This window comes from Rhizopus delemar, genomic scaffold, assembly GCF_000149305.1.
Source record: "Rhizopus delemar RA 99-880 supercont3.11 genomic scaffold, whole genome shotgun sequence".
Taxonomy (NCBI): domain Eukaryota; kingdom Fungi; phylum Mucoromycota; class Mucoromycetes; order Mucorales; family Rhizopodaceae; genus Rhizopus; species Rhizopus delemar.
Window position 1 is genome coordinate 665,255 of NW_027137837.1, and position 19,670 is coordinate 684,924.

The 19,670-nt window shown below is 35.3% G+C and overlaps 7 protein-coding genes across 7 annotated transcripts; 4 read left to right on the forward strand and 3 right to left on the reverse strand.

Annotated features, from left to right (window-relative positions):
• Window positions 1-1,874: 1,874 nt before the first annotated feature.
• RO3G_12934 (uncharacterized protein) lies at window positions 1,875-4,319 on the forward strand (the record flags this gene model as incomplete). The annotated part of the gene is made up of 4 exons (XM_067667518.1): window positions 1,875-2,246; window positions 2,309-2,436; window positions 2,501-2,673; window positions 2,725-4,319. The coding sequence occupies 4 exons, from the start codon at window positions 1,875-1,877 to the stop codon at window positions 4,317-4,319; spliced, it is 2,268 nt and encodes a 755-aa protein (XP_067523619.1).
• An 868-nt stretch (window positions 4,320-5,187) lies between these two features.
• Window positions 5,188-6,851, reverse strand: RO3G_12935 (uncharacterized protein; the record flags this gene model as incomplete). Its single annotated transcript, XM_067667519.1, has 9 exons — window positions 5,188-5,412; window positions 5,465-5,532; window positions 5,586-5,673; window positions 5,724-5,897; window positions 5,960-6,062; window positions 6,115-6,411; window positions 6,466-6,571; window positions 6,625-6,659; window positions 6,718-6,851. The coding sequence occupies 9 exons, from the start codon at window positions 6,849-6,851 to the stop codon at window positions 5,188-5,190; spliced, it is 1,230 nt and encodes a 409-aa protein (XP_067523620.1).
• Window positions 6,852-7,839: 988 nt separating this feature from the next.
• On the forward strand, window positions 7,840-9,463 carry RO3G_12936 (uncharacterized protein; the record flags this gene model as incomplete). Its single annotated transcript, XM_067667520.1, has 7 exons — window positions 7,840-8,024; window positions 8,085-8,167; window positions 8,230-8,524; window positions 8,570-8,656; window positions 8,709-8,734; window positions 8,791-9,343; window positions 9,400-9,463. 7 exons carry the CDS (start codon window positions 7,840-7,842, stop codon window positions 9,461-9,463), a joined length of 1,293 nt encoding a protein of 430 aa, XP_067523621.1.
• Window positions 9,464-9,918: 455 nt separating this feature from the next.
• RO3G_12937 (uncharacterized protein) lies at window positions 9,919-10,581 on the forward strand (the record flags this gene model as incomplete). The annotated part of the gene is made up of 2 exons (XM_067667521.1): window positions 9,919-9,932; window positions 10,125-10,581. The coding sequence occupies 2 exons, from the start codon at window positions 9,919-9,921 to the stop codon at window positions 10,579-10,581; spliced, it is 471 nt and encodes a 156-aa protein (XP_067523622.1).
• Window positions 10,582-12,292: 1,711 nt separating this feature from the next.
• Window positions 12,293-15,766, forward strand: RO3G_12938 (uncharacterized protein; the record flags this gene model as incomplete). Its single annotated transcript, XM_067667522.1, has 10 exons — window positions 12,293-12,295; window positions 12,349-12,389; window positions 12,438-12,676; window positions 12,726-12,878; window positions 13,068-13,503; window positions 13,548-14,679; window positions 14,758-14,823; window positions 14,984-15,196; window positions 15,261-15,536; window positions 15,593-15,766. The coding sequence occupies 10 exons, from the start codon at window positions 12,293-12,295 to the stop codon at window positions 15,764-15,766; spliced, it is 2,733 nt and encodes a 910-aa protein (XP_067523623.1).
• Window positions 15,767-16,631: 865 nt separating this feature from the next.
• On the reverse strand, window positions 16,632-17,505 carry RO3G_12939 (uncharacterized protein; the record flags this gene model as incomplete). The annotated part of the gene is made up of 3 exons (XM_067667523.1): window positions 16,632-16,640; window positions 16,792-17,331; window positions 17,383-17,505. The coding sequence occupies 3 exons, from the start codon at window positions 17,503-17,505 to the stop codon at window positions 16,632-16,634; spliced, it is 672 nt and encodes a 223-aa protein (XP_067523624.1).
• A 1,006-nt stretch (window positions 17,506-18,511) lies between these two features.
• On the reverse strand, window positions 18,512-19,654 carry RO3G_12940 (uncharacterized protein; the record flags this gene model as incomplete). Its single annotated transcript, XM_067667524.1, has 5 exons — window positions 18,512-18,586; window positions 18,649-19,108; window positions 19,180-19,246; window positions 19,416-19,529; window positions 19,588-19,654. The coding sequence occupies 5 exons, from the start codon at window positions 19,652-19,654 to the stop codon at window positions 18,512-18,514; spliced, it is 783 nt and encodes a 260-aa protein (XP_067523625.1).
• Window positions 19,655-19,670: the final 16 nt, after the last annotated feature.

The following is a 19,670-nucleotide window of genomic DNA, read 5'->3' on the forward strand; positions in this document are numbered from 1 at the left end:
GAGCAAGAGACTTTATTTGTGCTATAGTTAAGCTATCACCACAGAAAAGATGTGACAAGGTTTAGCGAAAAGGCAAAAGAAAGTAGAGGATGGTTCTTTTTTCAAAGCTTCATATTGCCTTACCATAGGTGAAACAGTTGTTTGTTATCCTTGAACTCACCCAAGTTGATTCTTTCAGGCCAAGACTAGCAAAACCTATATCAGGTCTATGGAACAGTCATCTAACATAATTCTTTCTTTTTCTTTTTTTGTAGCAAAAACGAGCAATCTCAGCATAAAATTAACGACAACTCATATTCTCAAACCTAGGATGTTCCTGTCCTGAAAACAAGACATTATGATAAAATCTATAACCTTCATATCTTCACAATGTATTGCAAAAATTGCTTACTGGCTGCTTTAAAAAAGCAAATATCCCATTTCAATTTATTTTGATGAAAGCACCAAGTTGACTTTACTCTTCTCCAGCTAAAATGTTTACAAAATTCTCAATTGGGAATGTGATGCCTATATAAATCCTACTAAAAGAGCACATTCATTAGTAAATACTCACAATGACCCCTATTTCAAGTGGCCTCAATACGTCAAAGTTATTCTATCGGAAGAGTGAATAAGCCAACTAATTAACTAGATTGTTTCTGTACGCAGGCTGGCTATTTGCTTAAACGATAATAAACAGGTTCTTTTTACTGCAATGGTTCAGCTGTTGCTGATCTTATTCAATCTGGCTTTATATACAAGACATACAGTAATACTTACAATATTCCTTAAGATATTACAAACTCTTGCTTCTGTCGTGGATTATATGGAAATCTTTTGATAGTTCGGTCGTAAATCATATTTGTTAATTACTACTTTTTTACTATATTTGGAAACTGATTAGCAAATCAGTAAGGTTTGATTCGTCAGATGCTATTACCATTTACTCTCTGTCTTCAATAGCCAATAGAAAATAAGGATGATCGATTCATGCACTATCTGTTCCTTTTTTTCAAGACGTATGCCTAGGGAAGCACGTATCACTAAAATATCTCATTACGCCTTGTGCATTTGTCTTGAGAAACACAGCCTTCGATGGGATAAACACTCTCTAAGTGAGTGTTTTGAGTGATTTTGACTTAATTAGGAATAGAAACTGCTTTTAATGGCAGCATCCAACAGTCGTGTAACATAATTTCCAGTTGTGGAGAAAGTGTATGCTTCACTATTTGAAGAGCTATTTATTTTTTATGCTCATTTGTTTCTGTACATGAGCAAATATAGTTTTCTTTACTTTCTATTACATTATAAAACATTTGTTATTTGTTCGTGTACCTAAATCTGAAAGCATATAACAAAGTTACGTTGTGTGTGAGTCACATCTTTTTTTTTTTTTATTTTTTTTTTTTTTGCTATTTTGTCGTTTTGAATGAAATGTGGTCAATGACTGAAAGATATAAAAGTAAAGAAGGATGTGCTTATGAAGTAGTCAAGGCAATAGATGTAAAAAGTACCTATGAATCATCCAAACCATTTAAAATAACTTGTTTTTTATGATCCGGATAATATTATAAACGGTAATCATTCACTTGCTTGTCTTTATTTGATGACAAGACATTTAAACACTGAAAAGAAGTATATCGATTTGGTTCCTAAAGAACCCAATTACTGAGATTGAACGTTCATATTTGTTATGAAAAATCAAATAAATCACTGACACTTTCTGTATAAATTTGGAGTACCAATCAGAAGATATTACCATTATTGTCTTATCTGTTATCAGTAAAAACAAAGTCACAACATCACTTTTGGCCCCCCTTTCTCCTCATAAACGTTCAGTACTTCTTTCCCCTTCTTTTCTTTTTTTTTTTTTTAATTTTAAGCAATAAAAAAAAATGGCCCATCAAGCTCGTCTCAACACTGTAGTTGAATCCCTTACCAAAGCTCCTCGTTATGTCGAGTTCCCTAGTAAAGGTGGCCAAGTTAGACCTCTTTCTGAAAACTTTGGAAAGAACGTGTTCACACGTACTGAGATGGCCAATATGTTGCCTAAACCTGTCTACAAGATCTTTGTTGAAACAATGAAGGGAAAGAAAACGATGGATAGAGCTACTGCAGATGCTATTGCTCACGCAGTTAAAGTTTGGGCTATCGAACGCGGTGCCACTCACTTTACTCACTGGTTCCAACCTTTAAATGATGGTACTGCTGAAAAACACGATTCATTCTTGACCCTCAAATCCTCCTTTGTGGATGGTTCTGAAGTTGTAAGTCATCAACAGGTCTAAAAGGGAAGCGTTTTTTTAATTTTTTTTATTTTTAAAAATAGGTTACTGCTATCGATACTTTCTCTGGTTCTCAATTATTACAATCCGAACCTGACGCTTCATCTTTTCCATCTGGTGGTATGCGTACTACCTTCGAAGCCCGTGGTTACACTGTTTGGGATACGAAGAGGTAAATTATTTTTATATTAAATAAGGTTTTTTGTTGTTTCTTTTTGCTAAACATAAGATGATAGTCCTATGTTTATCCAAGAAGGACCTCATGGTACTTCTATCCTTTACATTCCTTCTGTCTTTATCTCTTATAACGGTGAAGCTTTGGATGAAAAGTCTGTCCTTTTGAGATCTTGTGAAGCTTTGGAAAAAGTCTCTATGGAAGTCCTCAACACAATTACTCCTAAAGAAGAAGGTATGCTTATGAAAACATGTGCATTTTTATTTTGATATTTACTTTATTTAGAAAACCGCGCCAACCTTGTTTATACCACATTGGGTACTGAACAAGAATACTTTTTGATTGATCGTGCTTTGTATACACTCCGTCCTGATCTCAAGATCACCGGTCGTACCTTAATCGGTGGTCTTCCTCCTCGTCACCAACAACTTGAAGACCACTACTTTGGTAAGATCCCTACCCGTGTTTTGTCTGCTATCAGTGAATGTGAACTTGAACTTGCCAAGTTGGGTGTCCCCATCAAGACTCGTCACAACGAAGTCGCCCCTGCTCAATTCGAAGTAGCTCCTATCTTTGAAGACGTTCTTTCTGCCGTTGACCACAACTTGCTCACCATGGATGTCTTCCACCGTGTCGCTCACCGTCACAAGCTCAAGGTCCTCTTCCACGAAAAGCCTTTCCGCGGTGTCAACGGTTCCGGTAAGCACTGTAACTGGAGTTTGTCTACCGACACTGGTGACAACCTTTTGGACCCCTCAAGCACACCTGAAACCAACTACCGTTTCTTGATCTTCTTGGTTGCCGTCCTCAAGGCCGTACTTGACCACGGTGATCTTCTCCGTGCTGGTGTCGCCTCTGCTTCCAATGACCATCGTCTTGGTGCTCAAGAAGCTCCTCCTGGTATCATCTCTGTCTTCTTGGGTTCTCAACTGACCGAGGTCTTGAACGCCATTGAAGAAAACCGTCCTGTGAACTATGAACTTGCCGGTGTCGATCTTCAAAACGTCCGTGTCAAGGGCACCGTGTTGGATCTCAAGGTGGCCAACTTGCCTCCTATCGCTCGTGATCTGACGGATCGTAACCGTACCTCTCCCTTCGCCTTCACGGGTAACAAGTTTGAATTCCGTGCTGCGGGTTCTAAGCAATCACCTGCTTTCCCCGTCACTTTGTTGAACTCTGCTGTTGCCAAGGCTTTGAACGACATCTTGGTTGACTTGAAGCAACAAAAGGGTGACAAGCCTTTTGCTTCCCAAGAAGATCAATTGGCCGTCATTCGTAAATACATTGCTATCACCAAGAATGTTCGTTTCGAAGGTGACAACTACTCTGATGAATGGGTTCAAGAAGCCGCTAAGCGTGGATTGGCCAACATCACCAAGAGTCCCGAAGCCTTTGGTCGTTTGTTGAGAAGTGAAAACGCTGAGATGTTGAAGGAAATGGGTGTCTTTTCTGATGCTGAATTGCATTCTCGTTACCACATTTTGACTGAAAAGTATGCCAAGGAAGTTCTTATTGAAGCACAAACAATGATCACCATGGTCATCCAACAAGTCTTGCCTGCTGCTTATCAATACAGACACGATTTGGCTGAATCTGCTTCATTCATGAAGAACATTGGTGTTGAAGCTTCCCCTGAAGTCGATTTGTTGAACGAATTGACTCCTGTTGTTGCTTCCCTTCAAAAGGATATCGCTACTCTTAAATATCTTTTGGTGGATCTCAACCAAGAAAGTGATATTGTCAAGTTGGCTGATGCTTGTTGTAACCAAGTCTTACCCAAGATGGAAGCCATCCGTGAATTTGCTGATAAATTGGAACGCAATGTAGCTGATAAATTGTGGCCATTCCCCAAGTACACTGAATTGTTCTTGAACATCTAAGCAAATCATATCCCTTCCTTTTACACACTCTCCCATCTATTCTTCACTCTTTACTACCGCTAAAAAATGACAAGCCGTCCTGGCCTTTTTTTGTATTAAAATAAACATTTTTTTAAAAAAATAATTCAGTAGCAAAAATTTATTTACGAAGTTTTTTTTTTTAGATTAAAAGTTTTTCAATAGAAGAAACTAATTCATGAGATTCTTTGATAAAGTCAATAGGTGATGCTTCCCAGATAGTATACTTTATACGGCTTTGATCCTATACAAAGAGAATGAATATAAAAGATGACCCAGCAGAATGTAACTTACATTGTATGTTTCAGATCGAGCTCTTGCTTTAAAATTGTACGATTTGAATAAGGCCTTATTACATGCTCTTTGGTAGGCAGCAGTGTCTCTGTCCTTTAATTCCATGAGCTCGGTTGCAGACATGCCCATAATGATTTTTCCTGTTTCATCAAAAGTATTAAAGAAAATCTGAGAAGTAGAGTCATTGATGCCCATCGTCAAGATATATTTCCAATCAGGAGAACCAAAAGTCTTTTGGCACTTTTCACACCGCCAGCCATTCTCTTCTTGCAACAACTTCTTTTTACACTCAGGACAACCAGCATAGGCAACATTTTCTTGTTTAATATATGCCACAGTTCCCTTGAACATGAAGAAATCATTTCGGTTACCTGAGCCCAACCCCTCAGTTCTCACCTGTAAGAGGTTCAATCGGCTGTTTGGACGAGAGTCGCCTGAGCCACTACTGGTCATAGCACTATTCGAGAAGCTATCGAATTGTTGAACACTTTGGCCTTTTTCGTTAAACCTGCCCTAGTTTGTTAATCAACCTATTTACATTCAACAATATCAACACCTACCACTGACGAAGTCTTTGTGCCTCTGGAATATCAGGATTTTTTTTCAAGGTACCAGCAGAAGATAAAGACAAGGATCTACCATTAAAGTCACTGACGCGAAGACCTCTGCAAGCAACAATCGGGCTATCACTTGAATCAAATTCTTCGGCCGTCTTATCCCACAATGTCAACCGAACAGATTTACCACTTTCGTCAACAATCGTCAATTCTCTTTTGTTAGTCTATAGACAAGTATTGTTAACTTGATAATAGACAGGCCATTCTTTCACTTACAGGTTTACCCGTAGCTTTTGTAACGATTTCATTTAAACCACTATCTTGGATAACAACACCCATAGCATCTACAATCGTGAAACCATAAGTTATTATATAACAATCTCTTTTCTCTATTTACCAACAGTTGCACCCTTTTCCACACTATCCAAATCACCAATCTTGACCAATTTAAAGTTCATTTGAGGAATAGCAGCATCAGAAGGACACTAGACAAGTGTTTAGTAAGTTTGATTAATGAATAGCTTAATTTACTTACAAGTTCGATTTCAGTACCAGCTTCAAGTGTTAGTTCATATTCATTATCCAACGTAGAGAATTGTTTTCTGGCCATTGTCACTCTTGCTTTAGAAAGATAATAAACATTACCTTCTTCAAACATATTATAAAGACGGTCTACTTGATCATTAAAGGCTGTGGCTTTAATTTCACCCTAGAAAAGGCAAGTCAGTCAAGGGATATGTTTTGTTGATTTAACACTATTTCTTTTTTTACACTTTGATCAAGAAAATTAACACTGAACAACTTGCCATCACCCTTACTATTATGCCACTGTTTAATAGGTGATTTTAATGTCACTCTTGCTTTAATAGTCCATCTAATAAGAGTGTTTAAATATACAGATCATTCATTAGCCTCTGTATTTTTACCTGCTCTGATAAGGATTGATATTTTTAATTGGAGTAAGTGAAGACTCTAATTGCATATTGACACCTGAAAAGTATCCACCTGAAGAAGAATTTGTACTGTTGAATGTAGGTTGTCTTTGTTCAGGAGCACGAGCAGGTTCTGATGGTTTTGGCTGAGAAGTAGTGCTTGTAGCAGCAGCTGTAGGAGTATTTGGTGTATTAGCTGCGGATCCAGAAGTTGGATCAAGAGAAACAGGTGTACCCACTTTAGCTTCAACATCCGTAGTCATAATATCAATACTTAAAATAATCAACACCCTATATACAAAGTTATTGTTTTTTTCCCCAATGTTGTTTGTCTTTCATTTTTACTTTTTGTTAGAGAGCAAGTTACAAACATATTCATTGATACGTATGATACTGTTTCTTTTTATCTGTCCTTGTTCAACAAGAGCGGTGTGTTGCGTAGCAAGCATAGCTAGTAGGAATAATAAGCAAAACGTAAAAGAAAGACTACTTTGTTTTTATTACCTTGCATAAAGTTAATACCATCAGATACAATAGCTCTGAAGAAAACGAGTTTATGTTATTATAAAGTGTATACATTTAACATTGATTGTTTACCTGTAACGAGTAGAACCATTGACAGGAACAGCCTTAATGTTGATTACTTGAACAATAGGATTGTTTGAAAGTGGATTTGACTTTTCTTCATAGTAAATGGCTTTAATTGCTCCTGCAGAAAGTTGTTGTAACATGTGTCAAAGGAATTGAAAGAGTAAAAAAAAAAAAAAAAAAAAAAAAAAAAAAAAAAAAAAATTTTGACGCGACTGTTTAAAAAATTGACACGAAACGCGCTAAATAAAATAGGGTACTTTTTGGCTGCGCATAGATGATTGGGAAAAAAAAAAAAAAAAAGAGACAAAAGTTATAGAGTATTTTTTTTTTTTTTTCTTTGAGACTATCTCCAAGTTGTTCACATAGAGCATATTTCTCGATCCAACAAGATATCATCATCACTGTTCATTAGTTATTTTCATTTAAAGCACACAATGTGTTATCGATGAACATCCTCGTCAGTTTATAAGAAGAGACAGTCTTGCTGCAAATTGAATTAGAACAATATCGTATAATCTTATTTTTGTAAGAATAAAAAAAAAATAAACTCATTTTTATTTCCTGTGTCCCTTTACTCTAATCAGCATGACACATTCTTTTTTGGTACATGCGACAGTATGCCCCGGTATCATCATATTGCGTGATTTTCAAATGTTATGTGTACATTGTAATATAATTACTTGGTTTGAATTTTTTTTTTTGTTAAAAGCTAAAATAACAAACTATGAAAGGACAATACTGTTCATATAACAAAAGACAATAGATAAATATTTAGTTTTATAGTGGATTACTACCATAAAAGTTAATTAGGATCTGGAAAACAACAATTGATGATTATAAGTCTATTTTAAAAACAGTGACAGGTATTTCAACCGTCTTTATTTAATCTGTTATAATAAACCTGTCTATCTACAAAATCAAGTCTTTTAATCATACCTCTTATTTCAATCGATTACTTGATAAAATCAACCGTTCTTTTAGAGGGCTTTTGGCTCTAGCGGAGATGCTTATATGCGATCATGCATATATTCGTAAGCGAATAACGCATAACGATCGCATAAAAATACCCTCATTTTCTCACTCTTTTTTTTTTTTTTTTTTTTCTCTCTTTCATCTTTTAATTTATCAATGACACAGAGCGAAGAACATAAGCTACACTTTGATACTTTACAATTGCATGCAGGCCAAATTCCTGACAGTACGACCCGTGCCTGTGCGGTCCCTATTTATGCCTCTGCGTCTTTTGTATTCAAAGATTCTGAGCAAGGAGCTAATATTTTTGCATTAAAAGAGCCTGGATTCTTATATTCTAGGTAAATTATAGTAACGAGTCTATCTATTTTTTCATGTCTTATATTTTGGTATACGTTTAGAATTGGAAATCCTACAACAGATGTCTTTGAAAGACGTGTAGCTGCTCTTGAAAATGGTGCTGCAGCTGTTGCAGTCTCATCAGGTTTGTACAAAATCACATGTCACACACACCCTCACTCACTCAAAACAACCCTTGCTGTATAGGTCAAGCAGCACAATTCCTTTCGATAGCTACTATCTGTAAAGCGGGAGACAATATTGTTTCATGCAGTAGTCTTTATGGAGGTACCTATAACCAATTCAAGGTTCTCTTTCCTCGATTAGGTATCACAACAAAATTTATCAACAGTGACGATCCAGAAGACTTTCGTAAAGCCATTGATGAAAACACAAAGGTGCTTTATACAGAAAGTATTGGCAATCCACAATTCAGAGTACCTGATTTTAAGGCACTTGCTGACATTGCTCATGAGGCTGGTATTCCATTTATGGTGGACAAGTAAGCTACCTTCTTCTTGTTCTATTTGTATTAAGTAATTTAAAGTACACTTGGTGCTGCTGGTTATATCGTAAAGCCAATTGATTATGGCGCTGATATTGTTGTCCATTCTGCTACTAAATGGATTGGAGGGTAAGCGATAATAACCAACGATCCAACAAGTGTATTAATTTTTTATTTAAAGTCATGGTACAACCATTGGTGGCATTGGTAAATTCCATTTATATTAAGAAAAAAAAAAAAAAAAAGACTGATGAATGTTTAAGTTGTTGATGCTGGTAAATTCAACTGGGCGAATGGCAAATTCCCTGAATTTACTGAACCATCCCTTGGCTATCATGGATTAAAGTTTTGGGAAAACTTTGGTCCTCTTGCATTCGCAGTTCGTTTAAGAGCCGAATCGATTCGTGACATTGGGGCTTGTCAAAACCCCTTTGGCTCATTCTTACTTTTGCAAGGATTAGAAACACTATCGCTTCGTATCGATCGTCACTTGGAGAACACGGTGGCTCTAGTCGACTGGCTTAGAAAGCGAGATGATGTCTCATGGATCTCTTATCCAGGTCTCAAAGACCATCCTTCTCATGAACTTGCCAAGCGATATCTTCATGGCTTTGGTAGCGTCTTTACGTTTGGCATCAAGGGCTCATCCAAAACATTTATCGAATCCCTTAAAATCGCTCTTCATTTAGCTAATTTAGGTGATGCAAAGACACTGGTGATTGCGCCCGCTCTAACAACGCACCAGCAGCTTTCGGATGAAGAACAAGCAGCAAGTGGCGTAACCAAAGATATGATTCGTGTTTCTGTTGGTATAGAGTAAAGTAGCGATTTCTTTATATAAAAAAATTCCTAACGATGCTCTTCATTTTCAGGCACATTGATGATATCAAGTGGGACTTTGAACAAGCATTTCTTGAAGCCTCAAAACAAATATAGTATTTTTACTTTTTTTTTTATCAATAAAAGTTTCAATAAACATCAAAATCCATCAAGGCGTATAAGAATTAAAAGCGATGGAAGTGTATGAAGCAGTGGCTTGCAAAAATACAAAAGAGATTAACATGGAGAATTGTAAGCAGATAATTTCAATAGCTCCTTCTGGATTTGATTGATGACAGCCTCATCCAAGGCAGGAGTCTGTCCAAAGAATCGTTACCAATGGGCTTCCATATGGATTGGATGGCTGTAGCGAAAAAAAAAAGCATATATTGTAAACCTGTCATGATAATGTAAGATGTAATGCTTGGAAAGTCTAAGTGTGGATAAATCCTGGGATATTAAATCTTAAACCTTCATTTTGAGTGATTGATTTACTTTACTGAATGAAGATATATATTTGTTTCTTGACATAATAATATATTTGCTTGCTGTTGTCTTAGATATCGAATAAAATGATTAGTGTGCTGTAGATTGTTATTTTTGTAAGTTATTCTACGATTAATTGAGCCTATATTCATATTTATGACATTATTACCATGACTATTCATAATAATTGAAAGTTTGGGTTAGTGGAAGACTGTGATAACTTCCTTAGCACAGAGTTATTGTCGTCAGATTCGTATTCAAATGCAACATCTTCCAAACTATCATCGAATAGGGCTGATTTTTTCTTGGCTCTTTTCACAGCTGAAGTAGGCGCAAGTGCTTCAGAGTTATTAAGTTTCTGTATATTCATGGAGAAGTTATTAAACGTGACAAAAGGATGTGGCAGAATCAAAATTAATCTCAGCAAATTTGAAGGATCCAACTTGTTGAATGAGGATGCCTACTCTAAAGGGATATTACTTAGCGGCCAAACTCAAGAACTCGATCTTAGTTTCTTGGCGTCCAGTCATATCAAGAAATATACTTCCAGATCTATGGCCCGGACATCAAATACTGGATTTAAAGACAGTTGGCATGTCCCTACAATCGATGTTGGACCAGCGATAGTTGCTATTGAAAGGAAACCGGACGAATGCAGAAGAGCTTTACGATTTTTGGTCACCATTCGTGCCCAAAATCGTTGTGATGAAGATGTTTTGGTCGCTCATGTTGTCAAAGTGTTTGAGTGAGGTGACTCGGCTAAATCAGCTTTCTGAGTAAAATTATTGTTGTCAGAAAGAGCCATTATGTCCAAAAATAACATCATACGTCTGAAATAAACTTTGCAGAGGTCCAAAAATCTTTTAAAAAGATCTGAAAACCAAGTAAAAATACTATATCATCATTACGTCGTATTTTTTTTTATATGCTCTTTACTTGCATTCAAAAACAAGACTTGTGGAAAGCATCTTTTAAGAAATGCTTGTCAAATCCTAAAGGTCCTAAATGCAGCTCAATATCCCAGGATTTATCCACACTTAGACTTTCCAAGCATTACATCTTACATTATCATGACAGGTTTACAATATATGCTTTTTTTTTTCGCTACAGCCATCCAATCCATATGGAAGCCCATTGGTAACGATTCTTTGGACAGACTCCTGCCTTGGATGAGGCTGTCATCAATCAAATCCAGAAGGAGCTATTGAAATTATCTGCTTACAATTCTCCATGTTAATCTCTTTTGTATTTTTGCAAGCCACTGCTTCATACACTTCCATCGCTTTTAATTCTTATACGCCTTGATGAAGTTTAATAAACATTAATTGTTTATAAGGAGCCAAAGCCCAAGTTTATTAGAATGACGAAAGGTTAGTGAACATTAAAAAAAATACGTCGTATTTTGAAATCCCGAAATAAATGTACAAAGGGGGCTTCTTTTTTTTTTTTTTTTTTTTTTTTTTTTTTTCATTCCTTTTATTTATTTGATATGGCCAGGACGTCTCCACTTGCTTCTAAAATTGCAGGCGTTCTTCTTCCATTTGTAGTTGTTGGTATACTAGGCTATTCATGGTATATATACATATTTCGTATCTGTGGTTCGTGTTTTTTCTTTTTTTTTTTTTTAAAAAAAGTTAAGCCAGAAAGGAGATCGAATCTAATCATGGTTAATAGTAAATTTATTATTACGAAAGGAAGAACATAAAGCAGAAGCAAGTAAAGTATTTTTTGGATATGTATATGTGTAGTACACGAGTTAATAACTGTCAATAGTCATTTTTATGATTATTGCGAGCTTTTTATGGAGTATGACTTTGCTATGTTATATTCGAGTTTTATCAACTTCACCAGGAAAACCTGACAATGTAAACCAAAGTAACATTAAACCATTCCCCAAAAGAAAGAAAAAGTGTCAAACAATAGAAAAAAATAATATGTTTGTATGGATAGGCTCTCTTAGCATCAGAAACAAGACAAGGATTATTAATTGCACAGCTACCACCTTACTATTATTCACGAAAACTGTTTGATCGCGAAAAGATGACTGGTCATTATTTGGATAATAATGGAGATACAGAAAGTGCACCACTACTGTCAATTAGTAAACAAGATGGGCAGCCAAGATATTGTCATATGTGTGAATGCTTTAAACCAGATAGAACACACCATTGCAGAGAATGTAATTCGTGTATATTAAAGATGGATCAGTAAGTGAAGAGCGTGTTATACAGGAAAGGGATTACCTAGGGATTCATTCATACTATCATTTAGTCATTGTCCTTGGTAATACAGTTATGATTGTGTGAGCGTTGAATAGGCTATTGATGGAATAGTAGGGTAAGCGGATGTGTTGGATTTGGTAATTACAAGTTCTTCTTCTTGTTTATATTTTATTCGGGCATTTATGGCTTTTGGGTATTTGTGAGTGCTTTACCTTTAGTTATAAGAGCAGTTCAAGACATGGTAAAATCTTGTAATTATAATGGCTGTATATAGATATATTAATCATATAATAGAATGCTGAATTGGATCCACAATGGATAGTTCTCCTCATTCTGTAAGTTTTATATATAAATTAAAGAAAAGAGATAATAACATCCAGTAGTGCATTTGTATTTGGATTCACTGTACTTGGATTCACATCTGTACATCTTTCATACATTTTACGTAACGAGACAACTATTGAACATTTAGCAGACAGGCCTTATGATATCAGAGTAGACTTTGATAGCAGTGGACATAACTTTGAAATCGTGTCCATTGCGCCTGAAAATTATTTATGGGAACAAAGCAAAAGGGACAATTGGAGATGCGTTATGGGAAACCACCCTCTAACTTGGTTTGGTAATAACATATCTCAGCCTACACAAACAAACGCTCATGACTATTATAGTTCCGATAAGAAAGGGCTTAGGTGATGGTATTGTATTCCCTTATAGCGATAAAATCTATCAAAATATCATACAACGTGCTCAGCAGCAAAGAGATTCAATGAATGCTTCTTACTTTGAAGGTCATGCAGCGGATAGAACATCTTCAACTGAAAGTACAACGCGTATGACTTAATAAATTACTCCTTTTGATTGGACTAAATTTCAACTTGTATTTTTTTTTGTTCTTCTTTTCATGTTTCGTTATCATTTAAAATGTATCTTGTACACACCAGAAAACACTCATTTTTCAACTCATTTATTTGATGATAATATCTTGCATGTTAATAATACAGAGTCGATAGCTTATTTCAAAAGCTATCCTCATCCAAAAGTGACTCAAAAATCCAATTTGCCTAGAAAATTAAGTGCGAACACTCACCAAAATACGCCACCCACACCTATTGATACACCTAAATCACAGCATTTGAACCATTCCTTAGAAGATAAAATCGATTTCCGTTTTGGACCGATTGAATTACAAGCTGTCAACACAACAGAGAAAACGATACCCTTAGGTTATGGTGTGCTTCACTTGTATCGAGACCGACAAGCGATGCAAGAACAAGATTTACCAGACACCAAAATCGCTAAACAGGAATCCATGAAAGAAAAAGATGACAGTGATGACGATAGAATTATTTGTATTTTAGCTGTGCCTTCTTATATGACAAATAAAGATTTCATGCAATTTCTTGGCTCATCAACAAATAAAGATATTCTTCAATACCGATTTATAAGGTACTCTACTGAATACAGCTGATCGCCTACTTACAATTCCATAGAGACTTTTCACCCAATAAATACATGGTGCTTTTAAAGTTTAAGAATAAACGATCAGCGTTTGCTTGCTATCAAAAATACAATGGTAGAAGGTTTAATATGATGGAACCAGAAATTAGTCATGCTGTCTATCTTCAATCTTATCAAATCGAATCTTATTCAATACAATCATTTCCATACATGAATCATACCCTCATTCAGGATTTGCAAAGGAAAAAGAGTGATCTGGCCGAACTACCGACCTGTCCAGTATGCTTAGAACGTATGGATGAAAGCATTACAGGTTTATTGAGCATTCAGTGTCGACATACAGTACAGTGTGATTGTGTACATAAATGGGGTCAAGGAAAATGCCCTGTTTGCAGATACTCTCAAAGGCCTGTGTTGACAAGTATCAAAAGAAAAGAAGACCAAGAGCAACAGCAACAACAACAACAGCAAAAACAAGAGTGTAGTGAATGTTTTGAATGCCAATCAACAGAGAGCTTATGGATTTGTATGATCTGCGGACATATTGGATGTGGTAGATATCAAGATGCTCATGCCTATGATCATTACGTAGCTACTGATCATTTATATGCTCTGGAAATTGAAACGCAAAGAGTATGGGATTATTTGGGCGATGGTTATGTACACAGACTGATACAGAATATGGTTGATGGTGCTATCGTCGAGCTCCCTCCAAATGAGACTGGTAGTAGCAGTCATCACCGTGATCAGAACGAGTCTGCTTCAAAGCCGAATAATAATAACAATAACAGTAGCAAAGGCAACCAATCCAGTACTCAACTTTCTAGACAACATCATAATAATAGTCAATTAGAAAAATTAGATGGCATATCTACAGATTATACATTCATGCTAATCTCACAGCTAGACTCACAACGCATGTATTATGAGGATCAACTAGATGTATTATTTAAACAGAAAGCAAACTTAGAAAATGAAGTACAGGCAGTAACGCATCGTTTGGATTATACAAAAGAAACACAAGAAAAATTAAAAGAAAAAGTTTCGGGCTTAGATTGTTTATTGATCGAGAGTAGTAAAGAAAAGGACAGAATAGACAAGAAAACAGTGAATATCAAGGATAAATATATCAAGTTTGAAAAGAATCTGAATGAAGAAAAGGCTGTAAGAAAACAAAAAAAGTTATATAATATTGCACCTTAACTAATCGATCTAAACAAGGTTACAAAATCTTTACTAAAGAATAACATGGCATTAAAAAGGGAAGTGGAAGAGAAAGAAAAAATACTTGAAAAATTAAGTCTTCAAGTAAAAGATTTAATGCAGATTTTAGAAAATCAATAAAAAAAATCTTTCTTTCCGCTTTTAAATTATTTCATTTTTATTTCGCAAATATGGGTGATGCTGGATTTTTTAAAGTATGATAAATAACAATAAAAAGAGACTTTTAATAACAAAGACTTGATAGGGTACAAGTGCTGATCAAGACAGTCGATTTAGTAATAAAGAAAAGAAGTTGTTGAAAACAATGTCATTTCCTCCCGAATTTGATCAAAAAGTGGATATGAAAAAAGTGAATTTTGATGTCATTAATCCTTGGATTAGCAACAAAATAACTGAATTACTTGGATTTGAAGATGAAGTCGTGTCCGATTATGCCAGTAGCTTGTTAGAGGAAGAAGTAAAAAAAAAAAAGAAAAGGAAATGACTGTAATCATACTTTTTATTCATTGCCTCTCCATTAGAGTATTGATCCCAAGATGATGCAAATCAACTTGACTGGGTTTTTGGAAAGCAACGCAAAAGTATTCGTTAAAGAACTTTGGAACTTACTTCTAAGTGCTCAAAATTCTGTAGGCGGTATTCCTGCAATATTTATAGAACAAAAGAAGGAGGAACTTCGTAAGAAGAGAGAACTAGACGAGCAAAGAAGAAGTGAACGCGATTCTATCATGCAAACAATCAGGAAGAGAAGAAATGAAGAAAGAGACGATTTACGAGAAAATAGAAGATCACGTTTTGTAACTTTCTCCCATAAAAAAGAGGGATAAGATTAATAACACCTTTTTTGTATTAGGATCAGCACAGTAGTAGTAGTAGTAGAAGGAGAAGCTATAGTCGATCTCGTTCCCCTCCAAGAAGACATCGTTCTCGTGAAGACAGACGTCGTCGTGATGAAGACGATTATTATCACAGACACAGAGATGATAAATATCATCATCGAGAGTCAAGAAGGAGCCCAAAATATTAAATGATTTTATTATTAAAAATGATATTTCCCTTATTTGAATATGTTTTAATCTACAGTGTGTAAAGTTTTGTATGGCTATGGTGAACAATGCCAGCTCTAGGCATGAAATTTATTGCCAACTGTTTGCTTCTCTATTTCGCTGTTTCATTTCTCGCTCAAATTCGACAGCTTCATCTATTAATTTTTTATTCTTTGAGGAATTCATCTTTCGTTGAAGTCGTGCATAGCTATCATTTGGCTTCTTTTTGATATCAATAAGAGAAGATTTTTCTACTGGCTTCTTTTGTCTCTTTTTATTTAGAGTGACTCTTTGTTGTCCAGTTTGACTCATAACATCAGCTTCAAGCAACTCCCATAAATTATCCATCACTGGATTATCTTTGCCATTCGAGACACCTTGTCCCTTGGATGAACCAGCTTGTCTGTTGATAGTTTCGGCGGATGAATCCAAGGGTCTACCTAAATCATCGCGCGGGATAATCTTTCCATGAAATGGACAAGTAACAAGATCTCTTCGAGGGCATAGACCACCATTATGAAGTGGATGCCTGCAAGCCTAATGGATTGATTAATTGTAAATAAATATGAAAACATAGAGATATACACCTACAGGTATCTCTTTTGGTAGTTGTCGTTTATAATATACAGGTCTTTTTCTGAGATCGTTTAACAAATGATCTGGTATTTCATTTGCTCCTTCTCCTACACCCATGAACCTGTGTGATCGTTCTATGCCACTTGTATTAAACTGAACATGGTCCTTGTCCCAGTAATATAAATCATCGCCCCACTTGTATATCACAAGATTATTTAATCAAATAGCAATACACTATTAACATTATTACCTCAACAACAGGTGCAACCTTTAATAATTCTAATTAAAAATAAGTTTAGCCAGTTGATGACCCCTTGTTATTGTTATACCTTCTCTTGTGGCATCTGATTTTTGTTTTCCTTTGTCTTTCATCATTGTCCTGATAGAAATAAAGAGTTAGATTAGCATATTAACAATTAAATTGCTATACTTGCTCTGTTTCTTTGATTTGTAGAGGACCAGAATAGGTTGGATCTTCAGACATACGAGGATCAGATGACAATGGGAATATACGTTGAAGTGGTGGGAGTTGACGGCTGTTGTACTTTCTATTTGATTTTCTCTCTTTATTGATATCCACTTCCTCAAACTCTTCATCTTCAAACTCTTCATCTTCACCTTCTATATCATCAGGAGCATTTTCGTTTGGATCTATCTTGCGTTGCGACACTTGAACATTCAATAATTTAGCCTTTCGTGATGACTCAGCCATCCTGGATTTAATATCAATCAACCTTTTCACAAGATTCTCTTTTTCAGCCTTGTCATTGATATCTATCTTTATTAATGCATTTATCCAATCATTGACTTGCTTGACATGCTTAGTTTGCAGTACAGTGAACGCTTCTCTCAATTGGTCAAATAAAACACTATTCTCTTCTGTTTCTTGTACATCCTCCATTAATGAAGCTTCAGACAAATCAATGGTTATCTTATATCTACTGGAGCCTAATCCATGAGACACAATATCCTTTTTATTGCGTTAAAAAAAAAGTAATGAGATAATAATATGATTTCTTACATCTTTATAATTAGTTGCCATCGGTTGTTTAGGTGTAGATTCTCCTCTTAGCAACGCATCAAAGTCAATTTGGTCATCATCACCAATATTCTTTGGAACCAATATATCAAAACAACCGTCCATCGTATCCAAGTTACTTTGTATAATCTCAAGATGGTCGTCTATGTCAGCCTTCAACAATTCATAGCGGTTTAAATGTATAGCTTTCATTCTTGCCTAAAAAGCAAAAATATGAACATTTGCTTATGTTTGTATAAGTTATACTCCATTACACTTTTATTTGCTTTATTAATATTATCAGAGTGAATAGATGAGAGTGAGCTACTGACTTGGTTATCGTCCATAAAACCATTATCCAATAAGAAATCAAACGAGATTCCAATCTGTCTATACTTTTCTCCATACTTAATATACCAGTTTTTGATTAAAGCAAGCGCATACTGCTTCAGTTTGGCAGCTACTGGTACAGGTGGTGGTAATTCTGTGTTTTGAATACCAACAACTTGCTGAATAAATAACGGGAAATCTTCAGTCAAAAGTTCTCTGAATAATTTAGATCGTTCAAACAGCTGCTCTATAAGTTGTAAAGACGAATATCGAATCTTTTTTTTTCCTTTCTATATTAGTCTTATTGCTAGCTATGCTATACATTAAGCTATTACCTGTGAATGGTTTTTTTGTAATTGCGCCATGATATGTTCAAATGTCACATTAACATAGTGATCAGATCTTTTACATGTTGACTTTATAAGCTGAAAAAGAAAAATAAGTATGGTACTTTACAGTAATAAAACTATGATTCTCACTGTACTTTTAGCTTTTTTTCATCCAAAGACCATTCTCCAGATTCTGTGATCTGCTTTATAATCTGTCCGAGTTTTTCATCAATTTCAGGGTTCATAATATAACAACAACAACAAAAAGAGAAATGAATTCATCATGATAATTCCGCAGTAATGCAAAATTTCGTGTAAATACCAATCATTGGATATAATTTAGCCAATGAACGCTAACAGAACTCTTTATTTTTCTCTTTGCATAAACCACAAGTCAAAAAAGTAAAAACACGATTCCTATTTATTGAATTAAAAAAATAGCCTCTTAATATATGTGTAAGACAATACTTGCCTTAGTAGACATTAGTGGGATCCCAGCAAAATCTATAAGGCTTTGTCTTGTGAATATTGTCCAATAACTTCATATCCTATTTACGTAAACGCCAATTGTTACAAATCGCATTGCTCTCCTCTTTTTTTTTTGACTTACCTCCTCTGAAAGCTTAATTTCTAAAGACCTTGCATTTTCCTTTACTCTTTCTGGTGTTTTTGATTTTGGTATAATGATCCAATCATGCTGTACCGCCCAGCGTAAAAGGACAACCGCAGGCGAAACTTGTAATCTTTGAGCAATCTCTTCCAAGCCATCCACCTTAACCTCCCCATTCACCAACTTGCCTTCACCCAGACTAGAATAGGCCTGCACTTGAATGTTATTCTTTTGACATATTTCTAATATTTCAGGTTGATAAAGACAAGGATGGAGTTCAAATTGATGGACATGCGGAATCACCTCACAAACTTGCAATAACTCATTCAAGTGTTTCAATGTAAAGTTTGATACACCGATTTGCTTCACTTTTCCTTCTCTATACAACTGTTCAAGAGCTTTGTAGCTACCTATACGATTTTCGGCATTGATTGGATCATTCAGTTGTTTCTTTGAAGTACTGAATTATGCATTATAATGATTATCAGTGTGAAAGTTTCCTATGAAGTTTGCCACAATGGTTCTTTTTACCCTGGCCAATGGATCAAATAAAGATCAAAATATTCGAGTCCGAATCGTTGAAGAGAATCATTCACAGCTTAATAAAAATAGTGAGCTTTCATCAATGATAAAAAAAAAAGAGGGGCTGTACCTTTGTAACACTTGTCATATCCTTGATGTTGGGGTGCTAATAATCATTAAATTTTTTTATTTTTTTTATTTTTCAGCTTTATATTATGCAAACTGCTTTATTCTTTTTTACTTACAAAGTTTAGAAGTGATGAACAAGTCTTTACGTTGAATTTTAAAGGTTGGATCTGCAAAGATATCCTTCAATATAGCACCCAAAACTTCCTCGTTTTTGTAAACAGTTGCCGAATCTATTTATAAAGGAAAGAATTAACCTTCTTTTCCACTTTTGTCTTTTGGCTGATTTACCAACGAGACGATAACCGGAAAGAACAGCCTCTGTGATGATGGGCATAAGTTCTTCTTTGGTTTTCATACGATAAGTTCCTACT